Here is a 21,543-nt window from a genome sequence, read left to right on the forward strand (position 1 = left end):
GAAAAAAATAAATGCGGTTACGTGAGGGAAACGTTTATTTATCTTTTTATTTATCTTTCAAAAATTCAGTTCTTTCAGCACTTTGCACGTAACCTCCAACGTCTGTGACCCATAGGGGGCAAAAACACTAACGCTCCCACTTCCGTTCCGGTGCAGGGGTGCATGACGGGATATGTAGTGCATGCGTCGTGCCCTATAAATAAAATGAGACTTCCTGTAACGTTCTCTTTACTGCTCCAGCCTGAGCGAGACAGGTACGACCAGCGGCCTCCTGCTGCACAACTACACAGAAACACGACTTTAGAAGCATTTTAATCTATGGAAGTTAGTGATTAGTACAGGGAAGATGGTGTACTTAGCACAATGTGTATTTTAAACCGCTCGCTTTGCATTTTGTGGTTGTTAGAGGGAAAGGCAAAGTGGGCTAAGCTAACGTTAGCTTCTACCGGTAGGAAACGTGGTGGTGCTGCGGCCTGGTCGCATGGCTGATAGTCTGCGGGCTTCTAACGCTTATTCACACCATTTCTACACGTCCTTAATACACTTAATGTGTTCTTTGTAGTAGTGCTAACTCAAACTTGCGTGTTTCATTACTCACGATCTCAGAGCTTCCGACATTAAGCTAGGTAATCGGGTAGTTTTAAGTCGATCCATTTACCTTCTTGTGACGCTGATTAACTTTTGATGTTTTCTTACCATATCACTTAGTTAAACATGCTTCAGTTTACACAGCAGTCAAATGTTTATAAGTAAGGTGTTTAGTTCATTCAGTATGAAATAAATTTAGCTTTTAAAGATCAGGTTATGATTAAAACTCATTTGGCAGACTCACTCACATTTTCTGAGAATATTCACCAACATAGCATGTTATTTTACTGTGGCTAACTTGGTGTCTGATGTCCTCGTGTTGCAGGCACTTCTAAGCCGCCATGCCCGTTGCCAGGAGTTGGGTTTGTCGCAAGACTTATGTCACCCCCCGCCGTCCCTTCGAGAAGTCCCGTCTCGACCAGGAGTTGAAACTCATTGGTATGCTGTGATTTTTATTGACTTTAACACTGGGATTTAAGTATTAAAGCTCTATTTTTCATTATTTACTCAATTTTGCAATCTGTTCTCCTCCCCAGGCGAGTATGGTCTGAGGAACAAGCGTGAGGTGTGGAGGGTCAAGTTCACCCTGGCCAAGATCCGCAAAGCTGCCAGAGAGCTGCTGACTCTGGACGAGAAGGAACCCAAGCGTCTGTTTGAAGGTAAACTTAAAAAGTCCACACTCCATTTATCATTAGGTTGGCCGATGATTACATAATCAACTGTCAGACTCTCTATGGTGTCAAGAATTCCTCGTGAATGAGGCCAAAACTGTAAATTTAAGTACCATACACAGAATGTCTTTGGAACTGTAAGTCAATGGCGTCTCTGTGGTTTTCCAGGTAATGCTTTGCTCAGACGTCTAGTGAGGATCGGTGTGCTGGATGAGGGTAAGATGAAGCTCGATTACATCCTGGGCCTGAAGGTCGAAGATTTCTTGGAGAGGAGGCTGCAGACACAGGTCTTCAAGCTCGGGCTCGCCAAGAGCATCCACCATGCCCGTGTCCTCATCCGCCAGAGGCACATCCGGTAAGCTTCAAAGCTCCTGCGGATCAAATGGCAAACATAAAAGGGTGTTAAGTCTTCTGGGGGACTCACAAGAAACTCTTGCTGCTTCCTGTTCCATCAGAGGACCGCCAGCTTGTAACACTGTCCCATGAGGTCAGATAAGCATTTCAGTAAGGTCAATTCGGTATCAAAACCGTATACCTTGTCAATAGACATTGCCCAGAGCCAATCCTGCTCCCGAGGGCTCAGACTGTGCCTCTGGTGTTGTGGCTGTCAGGTAAAGTACGGGGGATTGCACCTCGGGCAATTGTAGTGCTCATTTTATACCCTTTGATGTAAACAGGCTGATTAAGATGTGTTAAGATTTTCTGTCATAGTCCTTGTAAATCAACCCGGCAGTAAAAGATGATAGATTGCATTAGATGGTAAATGCTTGAGACTAAAATTGGTTGAGTTAATTTGTCCCTTTGTCGTCCAATTAAATGTTTTCTTTTCTGTCTTGGCAGTGTGCGCAAGCAGGTGGTGAACATCCCCTCCTTCGTGGTGCGCCTGGACAGCCAGAAGCACATCGACTTCTCCCTGAGGTCGCCATACGGTGGCGGACGCCCAGGCCGCGTCAAGAGAAAGAACGCCAAGAAGGGCCAGGGTGGAGCTGGAGGAGCTGACGATGAGGAGGAGGATTAAGAAGGATCTTCTGAGTGTTGAAACTTCCTGTTTTCAATAAAAAATATTTGGTCTGACCAGAAAACTGACTTGTGTCTTGTTTTTCTATAGTTATAAATTATATATTTGCTAATTCTTTGTACCATGAGTGCAGATCTATATGAAGTCTGTATGTAGAGAGCAAGTTGCTTCAAAAATGTTTTGACTTGTGTCTGGATTTTTAATAGTGATAAATTATATATTTTGACATTTCTTTGTACCATGAGTGCAGGTCTATATGAAGTTCGTATGTAGAGGGGCAGTGGCTTAAAAAATGTTGCTTGCACAGCATGTTACCCGTAATGTCAGAATGCTGAGGTCCACACCCCTGCAGTAGAAGTAGTACCGTCCTGGTGCACCATGCGGCGTCATCTTCCCTCGACCCGGAAGTAAAGGCACTAGATGTTAGCAGGACTCGGCGTTGTGGATGTTAAAGCTCATCTGGTGACTGGAGTCCTCTGACCGGAGAGATTTAACACTCGTGAGTGATCGAAAGTTTAACGACTTGTTAATATAACTTAGTGTCTAAAGTAGCAAGTGAGTTTTGTATGAGCACGTTTAACGGTAAATACAGACCTGGGTAAACCTCCGCTCTTTCTACTCCGCCCGGTGTCATGTAGATTTCTGTTTAAAGCAGAAACAGAGCAGCCTTTGATCGACATGTTCGTAAACGGCGCATTGATTTAATAGAAACATTTCTACTGCTAAATGACAAAACCTTGGCTGCTTTGTTATATAAAAGTAGCTCTGACCTGTTATGTAATGTTTCTGTTTTAACGTCTTCATGAACCTTTTGTATTTCACCGTCCACAACCAGCGCTGCTTCGGGTTTCACGCTCCTTCCGGGATGTTGCATTAACCGTGGTGGTGTTCTCACTTCACACTAGGAAACGTTGTGAAATACAACCTGAAGATTTCTCAAATGTTGCTGCTCAAAACTTAATCACTTCTTGCTGAGCTGACACTGGAAAGAGGAAACACAGATAAATGGCAGATCAAAGAAATCAGATTACCTTTATTTGTATTGCACTTATCTAAACAAGGTTACACAGTTTGGTATATAACTGTATTAAAACACGAAAGGAAGGAAATATTGCACTGTTAATACAACTCAGCTACCGTGCAGCTTTGGGGACTTCTCCAATTTAAGGTTTTACTTTAAGAAACAAATGTTGCAGCAGCTCAACTAATGAGATATTGTCGAACACGGTTTCGTTTATGGAGCCGTTTGAAGTCCAAAGTCAACTGATCCAATCATTTACAAAGTAGGATTAAAGGAACTTTAAAAAATCATTCATTTGTGCAACCGAACAGATTCAAATGACAGTTTGTTGATCTGAATTGGAAACTACTGGATTAAACTATATATAAAGTAGTTGTTAGAATGAACTTTCAGATATCAGGCATGGGGGTAAAGTACTTTTAGTTTTGATACTACAATACTTTCATTGAAGTGTACTTTTGTGTTTAGGCCTTTTACCACTGATATTTTTAATTAGGTTGTATTTTTCTCCCTCCACGGATTCCATCCAAAAGTAGGGCACAGGTAACATTTCTTATATTCCATAAATGATTCATATATAAACTCTGCTCTATTTCTTGTAGATATGATTAAATGTAGGATCCTTTACTCTGTTAAACCTCACATTGACTAAATTCAAACTCTAGTCTCTACAGTCTCATAGTTGGATGTTCTTCTTACAAACCCCTCAGGCCTTATTTCTTCACATTATAACTTCATTTAAACACAGCGCTTTCTCTTTATATGGAGATGTTATGGGAAAAGTTTTACCTGCAATTTGCAATATTATCTGAACCAGCACAAACACCCCTTTGAATTATTTGCTTCACCAAGGCAGTGGGTCATTTGCTGCCAGTATTACAATGTGTTGTATTGACTCGTCATATTTGCATTTTTTTCCATATGCATAAGTTTGGAGCTGAGTCGTGTTCCTGTGCCGGCAGAGCCATGTCTCCCGATGAGCTGGTGTACTTGGGGATTCTCGCTGCCTCCATCCCAGCTGGATTCCTCTTCCGTTACCTCAGTGGGTATTTTGTTCAAGAGTGGAAAATATGTCATTTTTCTTTGTTTCCTTTTCTGTTCAATGGAAATCAGCATCTGAAATGAAATGGATGATTGTACGACCTCTGTCTAGAGTGTGAACACGTGTGAATCCCCACACACCTCACCAGCATTTTAAACCTCTGTTGATGAACCTGTTGTATTTGGGTTCCACCTGCTTTGATCGACAGTAAATTCAAAAGCAGTTAAAAGCAGTGAGAATTTCAAATGTAAATGTTTGGTATTTATATAGCACTTTTCTAGTCTTGCTGACCACTCAAAGCTCTTTACAGTACAGTTTTTTACATTCACCCATTCACACACACATTCATACAGTGCATCTATTAGCAGCACTTTGTTGTTCTATGAGGGGCAATTCGGGGTTCAGCATCTTGCCCAAGGACACTTCGGCATGCAGATGGGGAAGACTGGGGATCAAACTGCCGACCTTCAGGTTGGCGGACGACCACTCTACCCCTCAGCCACAGCCGCCCCACAATTTCACACTGTGCACTCCTCTTCCTGTATGTGGTTTGATCGTGTAACTTTGCTTTGATCTCAGGTCCGCCAGGGAAGCAGGGGGCAGCTCTTCTCCTGGGCCTCTCCATCACCATCGCCACCTGCAACATCCACACACTCCACTCTCTGGTGACGGTGATTGGAACATGGATCATTATAAAGAGCAGCTGGAGGTGAGTGATTAACATGTTTACAGAATTCATTTTCACTACATGTCACTGTTTGCGCAAAAGTCAGGATCTGCAGCATACAGCTACTTTTAGTATTGATTAATGTTATTATTGCGAATTGTTTGAGAACATGTATTAATTGAGAAGTCTATAAAGTTTATGAATTGTCAAAAAACTGTTCCCTCATAATTTTTCAGGGCCTAATACAATGTCGTGAAGTTGCTTGTTTTACCCTAACAGCAGTCCAATATCCAAAGATAAACAATTTACCATTACTGACAAAGAAAAGCAGCATGTTTTCATTTTTTCATTTTTTATTGAAAGTCACTGAAACGATGAATCCATTATCAAATAGCTGCAGGTAAAAACATTAAACCACCACTGGTAACCCATGAATTACCGTACTGATTGTTGGACCTTCTATTTCTTCCTTTACTTTTAGCTTTTGTCTACATGTGAATATCTTTGTGTACATATCACATTTATTTTAAATAATTGTGGTTTTTCATGTATAAACAAATACATAAACTAGAATGTCACTCAGTACAACACAAGGCTCAACAACTCCCTTAAATTCCATCAAGTATTAGTTAGACCATAGTCAGTTAAAATGTTGAAAAAAACACTGTGTTAAAGAAAGTGAAAATAATTCCAGTATTCGCCCCCTTTGTCCAACATAAATGGGTTCTTTCTTGGCCCATGTCCCATTCTTCCATCAAGTTTCATGGAAACCTGCTTAGTACTTTTTGTAACTATGCAGACATAACACATGAACTCACTCCTAACTTTTGTCCCGTGTCTACAAGACATGCCCCAGCACTATGTCTCAGCTGGACTTTCCTCTACCTGCTCTTCTTCCGGCTGGTCACCTGGTTCGGTCTCCCCCCACCGACACCTTTCGCCAATGCCGTCCAGCTCCTTCTCACCCTCAAGGTACAGAAACACAGGAGCAGACATCTGCGGAGTCCTCTATCAACACAACACAGTGTCTTTACGGAATGTGCGTCTTTGTTGAACTTTTTTTTCTGTCTTTCTGTTTTTTCCCCAGATGGTGAGTTTAGCCAATGAGGTGAAAACTTTCCACATGGAGAAGAAAATGGACGTGAGCTCTTTTTCGAAGTCCCCTGTGGTCGGTGGTCTGTCCGAGGAGCCCTCTCTCTACGATATTCTGTCCTATAGCTACTGTTATGTCGGTATAATGACCGGTACGTAGAAATGTCTCTTCAGAATCTTCTCTCTTTTTTCAGTTCAGATGTAAAGTAAATATTTGAATATTGTGCACGATGTTTGTGTGTGAGCTGTTGTTGTTGATCCATTTGCTTTTGCATGAATGTTAACTGTTGTCTCTCTTTGTCTTGCTCTCCGCTTCTTGTCCAATATTGTGTGAGTCCATATTGTCTTCAGTATTATATCTTAACTGCATCCATTTTTAAAATATTTCTCTTTTTGTTTTTTTTCCTCTGTTCTTCAAAAACACCCTCTCTTCGTTTGAACCCCATTGTCCTCCACTTGTTTCCCCCTTGTGTCTTACATTATCACGTTTGTCCATTTGTGTCTGCCACTGTCTTCTCAACACTGCCTTTATCCCTTTATCTCATCGGCCCATCTCGGTAAAGGTCCCTTCTTTCGCTTCCAAACGTACGTTGACTGGCTGACGCAGCCGGCGCCGCTGGCCCTCCCCGGCTTGGCACCGTGCCTGCAGCGGTTGAAGCTGGTTCCGGTCTACGGCGCTCTGTTCCTGGCCGTAAACTCCGTCTTTCCTCTGGCTTATGTTCGCACAGACGACTTCCTGGATCAAAACTATTTCTTCAGGTATTGTGAAAAGGCATTACTGCCCCGATAATGTCTTTTAATAAACATAACAATGTCGGTTATTAGAATTGTTAAACATTTATGTAATCACATCATTTTGGTAATAATTTGATAAAAGATAGATAAAATAGGCATAAAATGAACAGAGTTGTTATTTAGTAATCTGAAGATTTCTCTGTTTTCTCTTTTACCAGGTTGTTCTACATGGTAGCTGTGTTCTTCGTGTTTCGGATGCGTTTCTATGCGGCCTGGTGTGGAGCTGAGGCCGGTTGTATCAGTGCAGGTCTGGGCTGTTATCCAGAAAAGGCGCTGTCCAAACCGGGAGGAGGACCCACACTCAACTACAGGTACATCACCATAGGACTAATAAGTAAATTAAAAGAGTATGTATTAATATTTCCACCTCTGTAAATATAGTAATGCAGTAAAATGTGACTTCATGGCTAACTGACATTTTTTAATGTGTGGAGGTCATGGTTTTGTTACATACATTTTGTATTTATGTCAGTTTCTTCTCTTTTTCTCTATAAAATGTCTTCAGTCCTGATCCCTCAGTTGAAGAAGAATACGACTTCAAAACCATCCAGAACATTGACTGCTACAACACGGACTTCTGTGTGAAGGTCCGACACGGCATGCGTTACTGGAACATGACGGTGCAGTGGTGGCTGCATCACTACATCTACCCCAACTCCCCCTTCAAAGCCTACGCTCTCAAGTGAGGCTGGTTGTGTGCTGCTGGTTGTGTACCACTTAATGGGAGCTGTGTTTCTGGATGACTTTAACATCTCTCCTGTCTTTCTTCATCTCTCAGGGCGGGCTGGACTATGTTTATCAGCGCCTACTGGCACGGACTACACGTTGGCTACTACTTCTCCTTCCTCACCATCCCCCTGTGCATCGCAGCCGAGTCGGCCATGGAAGCCTCCGTCCGAGCCAAACTGGGTCCTCGTGGCCAGAACATCTTCGACTGGGTCCACTGGTTCTTGAAGATGAGGGCCTACGACTACATGTGCATGGGCTTTGTGCTACTCCAGGCCTCCGACACTATCAACTACTGGACGTCCATCTACTTCATCATGCACATCATCGCTGTTTGCTGCATAGTAGTGGGCAGGGTGCTGGGGGGAGGGAGAAGGGAAGGGAGGCGAGGGGAAAAGGAGGGGAAAAGAGAGGGAGGGAAAGTAGAAGAAGTGAACGAGAAACCTGGAGAAAAAACAGACTAAAGGCATGATAAAAATAACGAGGTGATGCTTTTCCCGGCATGAGGAGCTATTTTCATCATTTGCACCAACACTCACAACACCAATACGAGTCCAACCAGATTTCCAGTGAGAAAAGTTCAACTCAATTTTATTAAATGCAAATACGCCGAGTCAGACACAAATGTCACATGTAAATCGTCGCCACTGGAGACTTTTCATATTCAAGGACTGTGAACACTGGTGGAGGAATGTTTGAGCACAATGAATGTTACTTTTGTATTGTGAGAGGTAACCTGGGCATCTGCCTGTACATACTGTGTGATTTACTTCAAGATATCATGCTCAGTCCTAAGTGGGTTTGGAGCTGAATCGCTCGTCATTGACAAACCAGTGTAACCATCAGAATTATCTTATGTACTTACCACAACCAACAAATCATTCCAGCAGCACTCAGTATTGTGTTACACTATGTTTATACTGGAGTAAAGGATGAATGGATAGTGATGGAAAACACATTAGCATGGCATCATCTTGAGGGCTCAGCTGTAATGGCCTGAGTCATAATACCAGTCCCTCTGTAGATAGATAGAAACATCTCTATGTTGCCCCTAAACTAGTCTAGTCTTGGCCAGGAGAAGAGGTCTTCACGTGGAGCCCAAACTTACTGGAATGTTTTGACCTTTAAAGCTAGGGTAAGTAGGCCTGAAGAAGCTAAGAGCAGGATACATTTGCTACTGATTCATTACATTTGGCCATAGACGTCAGCATTTTTCAAATTTTTTCATTTATGGCTTTCAGGACGTGAAGAGGATTTCAACAAATAATGTGTTTAAGTGTTTAAGAGATCAACTTAACAACTTTACCTTTAACCACACACGGCTCGCCGCCGCCCCTCTCCTCCTGGCTTCCAGCTCACCGGGCTGATACAGCCATGCCTTGAACTTCCTAGGCAACTCCACATTTGTTGATTATCCTCAACCAGACGTCTGTTTGCTTTTCAAGCAATTTCAATTGAGGATGTTGTTTTTGTCTGAGCATGTGTGAGTGTAATTTATAAATTGTATGGAACAAAAAGGATTTTGCTGCTGTTGGCATTTCAAATCAACACCAACAGCAAACAGCCTCAACTAAATTGAGTTTCTAGTTAGATGTAGATGTTGCAGTAATACATGGATTATGGTGCACAGTGGAACTAGTTTGGTCTTTACAGAGCACAGCAAGGTCCAGATTACATCTATATCGCTGCCCAACAACACAAGGACCTCTGTATGTGTTTAGATAAGCTGAAGAATTTTCGGCATTATTATTAGTGGCTAATTATTTCTGTGTAAAATAGTTTTCTCCCCTAATCCTGTGAATCCAAGATGTTTCTCTGTTTGTATTAGATTTTTCCTCTCAGCTCATATCAGGGTATCACATGCACTGACATCTCTATAGCAGTGTTGCATCCAGTGAGGAGAATGCCATGTGAAAAACAGCAACAGTCCATTCACTGCCAAAATGTCTGTACTGCCATCGGGGGACCATTCAGGGTTGGGACCAAACGTTTGATACAAAATGTGGCACGTTAACATCGTATAAGAAAAAGATCCCAACGTCAGGAAAACAGCACAGTTACGTCTGGACGATACAGTGGAATTGATATCACTATGTTAAATACAATGTTTTCCAGTATTGATAAATGTCACATTATTAGAAAATATAGCAAATCACACAAGACTAATCTAAGGTTATACATAAAAAAAATGAACAAACTGAAGCAGCAGAAATGTGAAGATTTTTGGAACAATATGCTTCTGCCAAAAGAAAATTGTTTTTTTAAATGAGCATGACTGAATGCAGAATCAAAACATCATTACATAGATTTTATGTTTTGCTGCTTCCCTTTGTCGTTTCTGTGCCAAGCCTCAACCCTTACAGAAATGCTTTTATTTTATTTGTATTATTATTACAGAGTGATGTTTTGTTTACGTGTCTTTGCCTTCGTATCCTTCACTAACTGTAACACTCCCTGGTCCGTTAGTGTTACATGTGGAATGACCCCACTTCAGCCAGTCCTCACCAATGTTACGTGTCTTTCTTCTCTTTTAAAAGTCTACCTGATGTGGTTGTGATTTAATTATTTGTTCCTTATAAACTTCATGGTGACTTTGTGTAATGCATTAAGATAAAACTTGTGGAAAAAAGCTTCTATTTGTCACATTTTTTCATCTGGAAAATCATTAACTCTGCAGCCTTAGTGAACACAAACACACCTGTGTAGTAACCTCACAACAGAGTTTCAGGGCTTTCTCTCAGCTAAGAGCCAGTGTGTGTAGTTAACTCAAGTGTTAGGACTGGGTCAAGAAATTCCTATTTGTATTTCGACGTGCAAATATAGGACATTTGTGTGTCTGTCTCTCACAAACTGTTAAAAAACGATACATTAAAAGTTTCTACAGCGACAAACCTCTTTTACACACACACAGAAAGTGATATACAACTACAACATTAACATTTTTACAAGTGCAGAATATTAGTTACCCTAATTTGATCCCATAGTTAACCACATCCCTGATAAATTCACATTATTTACTTGTTTGGATTTATATTGTGTTTTTCATTTGTTCACTTGCTGCAATGAATCCAAAATAATCCCTCATGGCTTCCAGTCATGAGACATGTCTATGGTTTCCACAGTAACACTGTTGGTTCAGTGAACACATTAGAACAGCAGTGGTAACTATCTTCCTGGATATAATGGGTTAAAGCACACAAGGAAGTACCTGTGTGCCCAATTACAAAGGGAGTAAAGTCCGTGAGGGAAGACGACGGGAAGGATTCCAGGATCTGCTACATTTCCTCATAAGAAGCTGCTTCAACATTTGTTTGATTCTCAGTCTGTTGTTGGTGAAATATTCGATGTTACTGAGGAATAGATTTTTTTTTATGGTGGTTGTGTGAAACTGAATCAGAGAAATGGCCAGTGAACTACAAGACTCAAGTGGAGTGTATGAATACACAGAAGGTTTGTCTTGTTCCTTCGTACATATTCATTTTAAATCTGAATTGACTGACTTATCTAAATAATGTCCCTGTTGATATGGAATCACATTCTAATGTGACTGAACTGTCATGATACAAACTTCTGAATCATCTCCTTTTGCTGTTTTCTCTCCTTGGCTGCACTGCTCGCTCACAGGGAGCAGCAGTTACCCTGGTGAGCAGCAGCAGCCGCTGAGGTTACGCAGAGTTTCATCTCAAGACTCAAATCAGAATTACCCTCAGTTCAACTGGAACACAGAGGAGGACGAGGAGGGCACCAGTGGGCCGCCCCGGGACCTCAGGAGCATCCCACTGCCCATGAGTCTGAAAAGAGCTGTGAGGTACCAAAACTACATGTTAAGTTTTAGAGGACTTTTAAATAGTTTGTTGGATAAAAATCCACTTGAGACATGTTTTAGCAACTTATAAGAATATTAAGGAGAGTATGTAACTTTCCAAGAAATTTCCTGGAAAAATAATTACGTAATTTTGTGGATTACAGGGAAAATATGAATGTTCTTGAAAAAAAAATTTAAACCCAAGTATATAATCATTTGTTCTTTTTGTTTATTATTGGAATCTTAATTTTTAAATAATTGTTGTTCCTTTTTTCCACACATTTGCATGTTCAGCTGTACACTGACAAAATGACCCCCCGGGTTTAATCAGCAATATATTGGAATTAATTAATTTATAATGTATCAACTATCAACACTGTTTCTAGTTTCCCTATAACTAGAAATTACTAAGTCTTACAAATAATGAACCTAAACTCCTCCAGAGTCACAGTTAAAACTTGTCCTTTACAGGCAGGTGCAGCAGATGCAGGTTCCCGTGGTTTCCAGTGCTGAGTCTTGGAAACGGAAGAAAACCAAATCTCTGCGTAAACTTGAAGACAACTCCAAACAACTTCTCTATGTTTTCGCACTGTGGAACAAGACTTTGCAAAAGATTGGAGGTACACATTTTTTATTTCTTATAGAAATGAAGGAGCTTGGTTTCAAAAGCTTTTTTCAGATTACAAATCTCACAATGTGTGTACTTTTAGCACATTTAGACTTTCAAACAAATGTGAAAAAGGATACTTGACACATGTAAAACTGTTAAAATAAATCATGCCTCTTGTTCTTCCTCCGCAGGGAACTTTGGAAGTGGTGTCCACTCATATTTTCTTTTCCTGAGATTCTTGGTGGTGCTCAACTTTGTTTCCTTCTTTCTGATCGCTGGATTCGTCCTCGGCCCCAGCATCGTCTTCAGATCTGTTGGCTCCAGCCTCGTTAATAGCACCGGTAATCATGTGTCCAAGATCCAGTTTGGTAGCCCACAACATTTTGTTTTAGCAAACATTGTGTTTTCATGGTTCTTGATTTCATTTTTTTAAGTTTTGGCTTAGTTCTTTACATTGTAAACAGGAAATGTCCTCACAGTTTGATGCACCAGTTTCTAGGCAACAGCCTCAGAGGTCGGGGTGATTCTAGAGTCCATGGTATCATTCAGGGGTTTTTATTCAGGATTAAATAAGAAAGATTCCTCAGGTGCAAGATCCCAAAACACTGGAGAACAATGTAACTATCAGAAGTTTATTATTCACTTAAAATATAGAGGATACAATAGACCTTTTTCACTGCAGTTGGAAAAAAAACATTTTAGGAATGAAAGCAATTAGATTTTTCTAAACTGTAAAAGGAAATCTAGATTGAGTTACTCTTAAAACCGTAGGACTAAAATAAAAGGCCGGTTCATTCAGAGAGGTGCAGAAGAACCTGTAGTAATAATAATGTTTTTGTGTTTTGCAGGTCCAGCGGAATGTATGGAGTATAACCCTAATCCTAAAGTCTCGGTGTTCTATCAATATTTCCTTGATTTACTGTCGGGAACGGTGAGAAACTGCAGCATGTGAACCGCTGAACATGATTCTTCACACTTTTCACATATAAGAGCTTGGACTCTCCATGACAAAACTGACAAAACCTGGATTTAAGAAACACTGAGGTCTGTGACTTGTTTTGGATAAAACACTCCAGGAAAAAACTGCTTACATCCAAGAAATAGTCCAACACTAAGCTATTAGCTATTTGTGGACCCACAGACTATTGCTTTTTGTCTGTCTCCATATTTGGAGCTGGAGACATGGATAGACATGAGAGTGGTGTTGATTCTCACATCTAAGTCTCAGCAAGAAAGCAAATAAACAAATAATAAAGTGTACTTTATTCTAATCATTCAATCTGGCATCTGTGACTATTGAGTCTTATGAGTGCACACATAAATATATGTGGTTATAAAGTTAAAAATACCAGATACTGTACATAACAGAATGAAATAGATTGGAGCTGAAGTGTACATTTTAAAATAAAAGTTAATAAAGTAAGTTATCAAAATGATAGCAGGCTCCACCCTTACCCTTTAAACAAAACTGAGAGTTACTCATCGTACCAGTTTTTAAAATCATCCCCATCTACCATCAGAAATACAGTGGACATGACCTCAGTGACCCAATAGTGGCTGTAGGCTCCTCCTCCTTTATCTTCTGCTGATGAAAGTAAACATAAACCACATCCCATGTATATTTAAGTACATCAGAGTTTCTGATCCTCTCCTCTTTGCTCAGGGTTTTATGGAGTATTCCTACCTGTTTTACGGCTACTACAGCAACACACTGGTGGAGAACAAGAACGTCACCTACAACATTCCCCTGGCCTACGTCCTGACTGCCGCGTTCTACTTCGCCTTCTGTCTCATTTGTATCATAGCACGGTGAGTCCTACAAACATGTTCACATTCAGCATCAACAATCAGTATGTGGTGTGTGTGTGTGTGTGTCTGTGTGTGTTCGTGTAGCGTCTCAGTGAAGGGTCAGTGCCTGAGTCGAGCTTTCAGTGCATCCTCCCCTCCCACACAGCATGGGGAGTAACGCTCGGGTTGCCGTGGCAACGGGAGGCAGCACCATGGGCAGCTACAGCATGATCGTGTTCACCGGCTGGGACTACAGTTGCCTGAGAGACCAAGATACCAAACTGAAGCAGAAAAACATCCACTACCGGCTGCAGGTCAGAGGGGATCTGTCCCACTTAGCAAGAATTAGGGCAGAAGAAGCGAAACGTGACCGACATGTGTCAGTTTATCTCTCTGCAGTTTTACACAGTAGTTATTAACCCCTCCCCTCCCCTCTGTACTCTCTGTCTCCGTCAGGTGGATCTGGAGGAGGAGAGATTAAAGAAACGGGCAGCTGCTCTGACCTTGTGTCAAAAAGTTGTTCTATACTCTCTACGTATTTTTTTGCATTTGGTTGCTTTTGGGCTCATTATAGGAGCCTTCTACGGCATCTCTCTGGCCGCCAACTTCAGCCAGGTAAATCATGTTAGAGCCAAGAGGTGATGCTTATGTTGTCTTGTTCAACTCTTACGTGACATGTCAGCTCCCGTATCATCCAAACAGCAAAATATCCAGGTTCAAGGGATCCTGGGTTTGGTCTATGAGTATCTTCCCTCCATCGTCATCACCACTGGGAACTTCGTGGTGCCTCTGCTGTGTGACCAGATCGCCCTAATAGAGAACTACTCCCCCAGCACCACTGTCATAGTGGCACTACTAAGGTTTGCACTGGGGTTTCTATGGGATAATCGTATATAGATTTAGGCTGAAGAATCTCTAACTCAAGTAATCTTAGTATGAGAACAGTGGATAGTCATTTTGTTCTCCTTGTCCAGGGCCGTGTTCCTGCGTCTTGTGAGTCTGGGAGTTCTCCTCTTCACCCTGTGGCGTCAGATCACCTGCGATGGGAACATAGATGGTGTAGATTGTACACTGTGCCAGTACAACTATGATTTATACCCAGTAAGTATAACACTTGACAGCCTTTGAGTGCATGCTTGTGTTTTTCAAAGATGCTTTTTTTTAACTAATAGGATCGAATGAGTCGCACCAAGCCAAAACAAGTACCGGCACTTTAAGACGAAACCCAGAGGGAACACTTAAAATAAGAAACATGATGAAATTCTGCAGTTTGAGATGAGACATTTTCTAATCCAACTTGTTATGTGTTGACAATACAATGAACAATAAAATAAATTGAGAAAATGTTTAAAAATAAAATAGATTGAAATAAAGGAGGTAGATTTAATCAAATGGATTAAGAGAATGCTCAACTAAACCGGTCTGAAGATTTATTTTGTAATATATTAAGTAATTCTGCAAGAAACAAGTAAATCTGCTAGTGTCTAATAAGTCATATATCAGTGATAGAATTATTTTTTTGCCCAACAAGCTTTTCATTAACTCATGATGATAGTAGCTGACTGCCTCATGTCCTGACACTGGAGAATTTAATAAAATACTATGAGGATTCAATTCTTCAAAATCTTGTATGTATGCTACTGTAGATAAACATAGTCAGAAGGTAACATGACTACCTAGGATGACATACTCCTTATTTGGTGCACACATGCACATTGACAGACACGTGTTTTACATGTTTGTCTCATGCTGTAGTGCTGGGAAACACGTATCGGACAGGAGATGTACAAACTGACACTATTTGACCTCCTCATCAACATCGCCGTGCTCGTCCTGGTGGAGTTTCCTCGCAGGTAAAAATCTATATGTGAAAAATGTATCTACAGGCTGTGTTGACAGTAAGTTGTTTAGTTATGTGACTGTGTTTTTGTGTGTGTCAGGATGGTGGTGGACAACTGGTCCTGTAAGCTGGCCCAGTTGGTGGGTCGGCAGGAGTTTGATGTTCCCTCCAACGTGCTCGGCCTTGTTTATGGTCAGACTGCTGTTTGGACTGGGACTCTTTTTTGCCCTCTGCTGCCGCTCATCAATACCATCAAGTTCATCATCATCTTCTACTGCAAGAAGGTGAAGATGTTGCTGTAAAAACATGTCACACAATTCCACTTGGTTTTGTCCCTAAAATTGTCTCACCTCTCAACATCACCGTCCCCCCTCAGATCACGCTCTTCTATAACTGCCGACCAGCACACAAGACGTTTCGCTCCACCACCTCCACCTTCTTTTTCCTGGTGGTCCTGCTGTTCGGCTGGGGCCTGGCCACAGTTGTTATGGTTTATAGTCTGGCTGAGTGAGTGCTGATTGCTGCATTGTTCTCTCTAACAAATATAACAGAGGCTCCTTTTGATTAGGGAGATTCTTTGTTTATGGATATGTTTTTCCATGATGTATTACATTGTTGAAGAGAAATGTTTCCCTCTGTCCTCCCAGGATTCGTCCGTCTTTGGGTTGTGGTCCTTTCCGTTTCTTCCCCAACATGTGGTCAGTTGTCCCAACGTCTTTCTACAACCTCTCTGAAACTACACAGGAGTTCCTCTTCTTCATTGGCTCCCAGTCGTTCTCCATCCCTCTGTTTGCATTATCATGGTGAGTAAATTTGTTCTTTCTGCAGGATTATTACTGTGGAATAAACAGCACTGTATTTAACCCTAAATGTTGATTTAAGCCTATAATTTACAGGCAAACTATGTGGTCCTTCATTTTCCATTTTATGAAGTTGAATCCTGTCTCATTTCTCCCTGACAGTGTGGTGATGTGTTATTTCATAGCCTTGGCCTCTGTCTATGGGAATAGTGTTGCTCTTCTAAGAGCGCAGCTAAAACTGGTAAGTAATTAGCATTAACATTTATAGGGCACTCTAAAGTAAAGACTTACATGGTCTTAAACTGTGATCATAAGCAGGCTGGCCAACGTGACTTCCTAATACTCACAGGCATTCAGTTTTACTTATACTGTGTTTGACTTTCAGGAGGGCCGTGACAAGCAGTTCTTGGTCAAGCAGATCGAGCAGCTGGGTCGACAGCTTCACATACCCACACATAATGCAGGAGTACAAGACTGAACATATGGAAAATATTTGGTTCCTTCAACCTTTTTTCACTGTCTTCAAAACTGTTTTGGTCATTGACACTTCTGTTCTGTTTTGCCAAAACAGTTTCTCTGTGTTCATTATAAACCTGGGTTTAATGTGTTTTCTGGCAATGTACGTGTGAAATTTTTCTAACCGAGTAATTTCATTTTTGTATGGAAAAACCTTATCAGACACAATTTATCGTTCAAAGTTGAGTATTTTTTATACATGTGTCTGAATATGTCTGGATCAGATCTTTTGAAATGAAACACAGGGAGACATCTGAAAGCACCGAATGCACCTGCATGCACTCCTTATGTTTAAAATCTGTGTCATACAATGCTGACTGGGTTTTAGCTGATAATCCTGCAACGAGATTATTGAAATTAAAATCCTGTGGTCCTTAACAGATCAAAATCAAGAGGTCTATTTTGAGAAAACATATGCGGTTAGGTTATTTACGTGCAGTGAAAACAGTTTATTATAAAATGATTGTATTATATGTATTATTATAAATTATTACAAAAGTTTCACCACCTGTGTCTGTCCTTTGAAAATAGATTTTTATGTTTTTGTTTCCTCTATACATAATAAAATAATAACAGGAGGTACAGCGACCTCTAGTGTCAAACTCACGGTGCTGCACCACTATGTAGTGTTTACTTCCTGTTGGGCTCAACTAGTTCCTGTCTGCCAGCTGTGAGTAACATCAGCTCTTCTCTCTGCGACAATATCTGCGTTTGAATTTGTTTTAAGATAAAAAATGGTTGAAGTGACGCGTTTGTTGTGAAGGTGAAAGTTAAATGTTTAAGGTCGAAGCTGCGCAGTTACGTGTGTAGTGTAAGTTGGGAGGTAGCAAACATTGGCTAACGTTAGCTTAGCCGTAGCCAGCCGACTGACAGCAACACTGTGTGTATCGGTGTTGTCAGTTAGCAGCTTTGCTAACTCCCCGCCTTCCCTCAGGTGTTACAGTCACCGGAAACTGTGTTCCCCCTGTTTCCTCCGCCCGTTCCGGCTTCAGTCGACGCTAGCCTCTCTGAGCTAGCCAACCGCTAACGTGCAGCATCAGCAGTCGTCAAGGCAACCATGAACATCCTCCCGAAGAAGAGCTGGCACGTGCGAAACAAGGACAACGTCGCGCGCGTGCGGAAGGACGAGGCCGAGGCTGCTGAGGAGGAGCGCGAGGCCAAGAAGCGCGTGGAGCGTGCGGAGCAGGAGGTGATCGATCAATCAATCAATCAATCAATCAATCAATCTTTATCCGTACAGCGGGTTGTAGTTAATACATGCTCATGCATTTCAAAGGGCAGACATCATTACAATAGTCTGGTTCTAAAAGTGTGCACGAGTTTCTTTGTGTTGCTCAGACACTTATGTTTGAGATGGTCAATTGTAGATTGACACAAGCCCTCAAGTCTGATACTGAGTCAAAAGTGTATTTTTAAATAAAGCTTTTAATCAATTAGTTCATCAACAGACAATGAGTTGGCAGCAACTTTTATAACCGATTAAGATGAGATAAGATAAAACTGTATTGATCCAGACACCGGGGATATTCAGTTGTTACAGCAGCAGGCAGGTCAGGATGGGGTAGATAGGATCACAAACTGCAGCCGTCAAAGTTACGGTAATAGATACTGTGGTAAAGATGGTGATTTAGTTATGTTTAAGCAGCGTTAGTGTAGGTGTTGTATTGGACTACATTATAGTGAGTGTTTATAATATTCAGTCAACTATTACTTTAATAATATTATAAATACCCAAATATGTAAAAAGGATTGAAGACAATGCAAACACCTCTCAATATAATGTCCCCCCTATTTAAAAAACCCACAAATAGCAGGATTAACGTCTCCTTTTTTTAAGCTTAGAGTAAATCAATAACACAACAGTAAAAGAAAGTTAATAACAATTCCTCCTCACAGGCACGTACAGAATATCTAAGAAGAAAGTCCCGAGCTGCTCTTCAGTCAGAAGGATTACAGCCAGATGATGGTGTTGATGAACCGAGTGGAGGAAGTGGAGTTCTGGAGCATCTCAATCTGTTTCCTCTGGAAGATTCCTCAGACAAGAAAGGGAATAAAGATTACCTCAAAGAAAAGAAAGATGAACAGGTGATGGGGCTAAAATGTCTTTCACTCTCCTCTGAAATGATTTATTCATTATTTTGATACTGTTTCTTCCTTTACACTGAAGCAATAATCAGGGTAACCCGTTTGTTGTTTCCATTCTGAGTCTGCAACACCCAATTTGTGTTCCTTGTTTTTCCCCAGGAGAAGCAGGAGCGTGCCATCGGCTTGCTGGTGTCTCTCGGACCCCAGCCTGGGTCTGAGGTCACTCCATGGTACCTGAAAACGGGTCAAGAAAAAGAAGAAAAGAAAGAAACAGAAAAGAGAAAGGCAGTAAGTGAAGAGGAGAAAGAGAAGAAGGATCGTAGACTGAAGGATAGTTTGGATCCTTTGAAAGATATGAAAAAACTTATGGCTGTAAAAGACAAAAAAGGACACAAGCGCAAGAAAAGGCTAAACCGATACCAGGGGGAAAAGATGAGCACTGGAGAGAGGTAAGAATATGAATATTGCTTTTCTGGGTATTTTTTAATCACCTGAATTTTTATCTTGCTTTTAACTACTTATAATATCATAAACATTATTATATTCAATAAGTATTTCAGCCCAGTTATTTAGAATATGAACGTTTTCCAAATGACTTTTCTGTTTTTGTTGTCATCCTTCTCTGAATCTCAACTCTACATAAATGCTCAACACTTCTTGTCATCAGTTCTTCTCCGGAACCATTGGGGATGTGAATGTGATGTTGTGGAGAGTGTCAACATGGAGCATTAACATAATGTCTCTTCTGTCGTGTCCAGCTCCATAGAACGATTACGTGCTGAGCGTTTACGGAGGGAGGTTGAAGAAAGGAGACGAGCCCAGGCCCTGATCGATCAGAAGAGCGGCAAAGGAAAGGACAAGGAGGCTGGGAGGGAGCTGAATGAAAGGGAAAGGCCGTACAACACCGCCTTCTTCCCAGAACTGGCCCGAAAGAGACAAAGGCGGGATCGAGACAGCTGGAGAGAGGAGATATTAAAATCATGAACTGTCTTTCCCCAGTTATTTGAGAGTTTGTTTCCATGTGTAGAAACCCAGAGGAAAAGAAGGTAACATGGGAACCCGGGTAACGAGCCAGATTATCAACATACCTGTAACCTGGTGATACTGATGATGAGGCACCAGATCGTCCATTTTTATTTATTTAAATTCTTGCATCAAAGTCAGAAGTGAGGTTCAGCTGCAACTACCTCTGCCCATGCTGTGTTTTGTTACGTCAGCAGGGCAGATGGTTGCCTTCACGGGGGGCTTGAATCCAGACTGTCAACAAAGAAAACGCTCTGTTAACATGGTTCATATTATAATTATTATTCATTATTCATTATTGTTATGGTCAATATGAAACGTGAAAAGTAAGGTGTGTGTGTGTGTGGTGTAAGGTGAGCAAACACAGCGCACACTGAGTGAACAGTAGTCTCAGTCAAATCATCACACTGTGAAGAGCAGAGCTGAGATAGTCATGTAGAGAGAAGATGAATCTGCAAATCAAATTTTTTCATTTTTTGGGATCAAAATTATTCATCTCATATTTAAAGATTTGCTGCTTTTCTTTGTCATATATGATAAAAACTTAATCTTGTTGAGTTTTGTAATTTTGGTTGAATAAAACAAACAGTCTCAGAGTGTTGTGACTTTTACAGTCAACAGTTAACCCTAACCCAAGAATAGAGTATTGTTATTTGCAGATATAGGTGAAATCATTCAGTAAACATCCAATGTAAAAGATCATCAAGAGTCATTTTTATCATTTCTGATGTTTAAGTCTCTATAATCCTCGTGTGTCGAGTTTGCTGTTATTAAACCATATGGGACACTTTCAGAGAGCACTAGCTCACTGTCATGACTTATAGTGGGACAGTCAAAATGTCTCATATCATCACCTGGGTCTGAGGTCACTGCCTGGTACCTGGAAACTGTTAAAGAAATGGAACAAGTGAAGACGCAAAAGAGAAGGATAGATGAAAAAGTAGTTACCCAAAATATTGACATTTACTTGCTTTTTTCCCCCTTGCTAATATTGTTTATACAAATATATTATGTGAAAACTAGGTCTGGGCGATATGGCCAAAAATGTTATAATGATTTAAAAAAATGTAAGTCGCTTTGGATATAAGCTAGCTAAATGATATGTGATGTAATGTCATGATAAACGTCACATTATTACTTATTTTAAATTCAAGGACAGTGAAGGTTCTGGTTTTAAACTCGTCTTTATGAGCAGAGAATGAAAAACACTTGATAAACAGCAAAACATTATCTGAGGTGGATCAATTATGTGTTATACCACCTCGCACAATTAATCATATCGATATATATCATATATATATATATATATGAAGAAGGTCCAATATATACATATATATATATAGAGAGAGAGATATATATTGGACCTTTGTTAGTTATATTGTTTTATTGCCCAGCACTAGTGACAGCCAATTTTGTGAGGAAGTGGGCATTGAAATTATGAAATGATATTTAATTG

General features: G+C 40.8%; 4 protein-coding genes across 6 annotated transcripts; all 4 read left to right on the forward strand.

Annotated features, from left to right (window-relative positions):
• The first annotated feature begins 163 nt into the window (after positions 1–163).
• Positions 164–2,341, forward strand: rps9 (ribosomal protein S9). Its single transcript, XM_034610274.1, has 5 exons — positions 164–254; positions 914–1,026; positions 1,125–1,247; positions 1,428–1,614; positions 2,100–2,341. Exons 2-5 carry the CDS (start codon positions 930–932, stop codon positions 2,275–2,277), a joined length of 585 nt encoding a protein of 194 aa, XP_034466165.1. The 5' UTR covers positions 164–254; positions 914–929; the 3' UTR covers positions 2,278–2,341.
• Positions 2,342–2,683: 342 nt separating this feature from the next.
• Positions 2,684–8,760, forward strand: mboat7 (membrane bound O-acyltransferase domain containing 7). Of its 2 annotated transcripts, XM_034610265.1 has the most exons (9): positions 2,684–2,776; positions 4,229–4,340; positions 4,920–5,049; positions 5,853–5,979; positions 6,095–6,251; positions 6,663–6,858; positions 7,053–7,205; positions 7,400–7,576; positions 7,673–8,760. In XM_034610265.1, the coding sequence occupies exons 2-9, from the start codon at positions 4,265–4,267 to the stop codon at positions 8,082–8,084; spliced, it is 1,428 nt and encodes a 475-aa protein (XP_034466156.1). In that variant the 5' UTR covers positions 2,684–2,776; positions 4,229–4,264; the 3' UTR covers positions 8,085–8,760. The 2 variants fall into 2 exon arrangements, with proteins under 2 accessions (XP_034466156.1, XP_034466157.1); XM_034610266.1 differs by lacking the exon at positions 7,673–8,760 and having other exon boundaries at positions 4,228–4,340; positions 7,400–7,580.
• Positions 8,761–10,865: 2,105 nt separating this feature from the next.
• Positions 10,866–17,421, forward strand: tmc4 (transmembrane channel-like 4). The gene is made up of 16 exons (XM_034610264.1): positions 10,866–11,070; positions 11,245–11,428; positions 11,897–12,045; positions 12,227–12,376; positions 12,884–12,966; positions 13,699–13,844; positions 13,990–14,137; positions 14,280–14,438; positions 14,526–14,683; positions 14,798–14,924; positions 15,579–15,676; positions 15,764–15,947; positions 16,040–16,170; positions 16,311–16,466; positions 16,626–16,704; positions 16,849–17,421. The coding sequence occupies exons 1-16, from the start codon at positions 11,022–11,024 to the stop codon at positions 16,939–16,941; spliced, it is 2,094 nt and encodes a 697-aa protein (XP_034466155.1). The 5' UTR covers positions 10,866–11,021; the 3' UTR covers positions 16,942–17,421.
• A 174-nt stretch (positions 17,422–17,595) lies between these two features.
• leng1 (leukocyte receptor cluster (LRC) member 1) lies at positions 17,596–20,054 on the forward strand. Of its 2 annotated transcripts, XM_034610272.1 has the most exons (5): positions 17,596–17,649; positions 17,914–18,168; positions 18,876–19,064; positions 19,224–19,513; positions 19,823–20,048. In XM_034610272.1, exons 2-5 carry the CDS (start codon positions 18,037–18,039, stop codon positions 20,046–20,048), a joined length of 837 nt encoding a protein of 278 aa, XP_034466163.1. In that variant the 5' UTR covers positions 17,596–17,649; positions 17,914–18,036. The 2 variants fall into 2 exon arrangements, with proteins under 2 accessions (XP_034466163.1, XP_034466164.1); XM_034610273.1 differs by lacking the exon at positions 17,596–17,649 and having other exon boundaries at positions 17,658–18,168; positions 19,823–20,054.
• Positions 20,055–21,543: the final 1,489 nt, after the last annotated feature.

The sequence above is a fragment of the Hippoglossus hippoglossus genome, chromosome 16, assembly GCF_009819705.1.
Source record: "Hippoglossus hippoglossus isolate fHipHip1 chromosome 16, fHipHip1.pri, whole genome shotgun sequence".
NCBI classification, from domain to species: Eukaryota; Metazoa; Chordata; class Actinopteri; order Pleuronectiformes; family Pleuronectidae; genus Hippoglossus; species Hippoglossus hippoglossus.

Bases quoted from the DNA above. Each gene is read 5' to 3' on its own strand.
- rps9 (XM_034610274.1), top strand. From the start codon at position 930: ATGCCCGTTGCCAGGAGTTGGGTTTGTCGCAAGACTTATGTCACCCCC. The intron at 1,027-1,124 runs GTATGCTGTGAT...TCTCCTCCCCAG, and splicing joins CCAGGAGTTGAAACTCATTG to GCGAGTATGGTCTGAGGAAC. The intron at 1,615-2,099 runs GTAAGCTTCAAA...CTGTCTTGGCAG, and splicing joins ATCCGCCAGAGGCACATCCG to TGTGCGCAAGCAGGTGGTGA.
- mboat7 (XM_034610265.1), top strand. From the start codon at position 4,265: ATGTCTCCCGATGAGCTGGTGTACTTGGGGATTCTCGCTGCCTCCATC. The intron at 7,206-7,399 runs GTACATCACCAT...AAATGTCTTCAG, and splicing joins GGACCCACACTCAACTACAG to TCCTGATCCCTCAGTTGAAG. The intron at 7,577-7,672 runs GTGAGGCTGGTT...TTCATCTCTCAG, and splicing joins TTCAAAGCCTACGCTCTCAA to GGCGGGCTGGACTATGTTTA.
- tmc4 (XM_034610264.1), top strand. From the start codon at position 11,022: ATGGCCAGTGAACTACAAGACTCAAGTGGAGTGTATGAATACACAGAA. The intron at 12,377-12,883 runs GTAATCATGTGT...TGTGTTTTGCAG, and splicing joins CAGCCTCGTTAATAGCACCG to GTCCAGCGGAATGTATGGAG. The intron at 16,467-16,625 runs GTGAGTAAATTT...TCTCCCTGACAG, and splicing joins CCTCTGTTTGCATTATCATG to TGTGGTGATGTGTTATTTCA.
- leng1 (XM_034610272.1), top strand. From the start codon at position 18,037: ATGAACATCCTCCCGAAGAAGAGCTGGCACGTGCGAAACAAGGACAAC. The intron at 18,169-18,875 runs GTGATCGATCAA...TCCTCCTCACAG, and splicing joins TGGAGCGTGCGGAGCAGGAG to GCACGTACAGAATATCTAAG. The intron at 19,065-19,223 runs GTGATGGGGCTA...GTTTTTCCCCAG, and splicing joins AAGAAAAGAAAGATGAACAG to GAGAAGCAGGAGCGTGCCAT.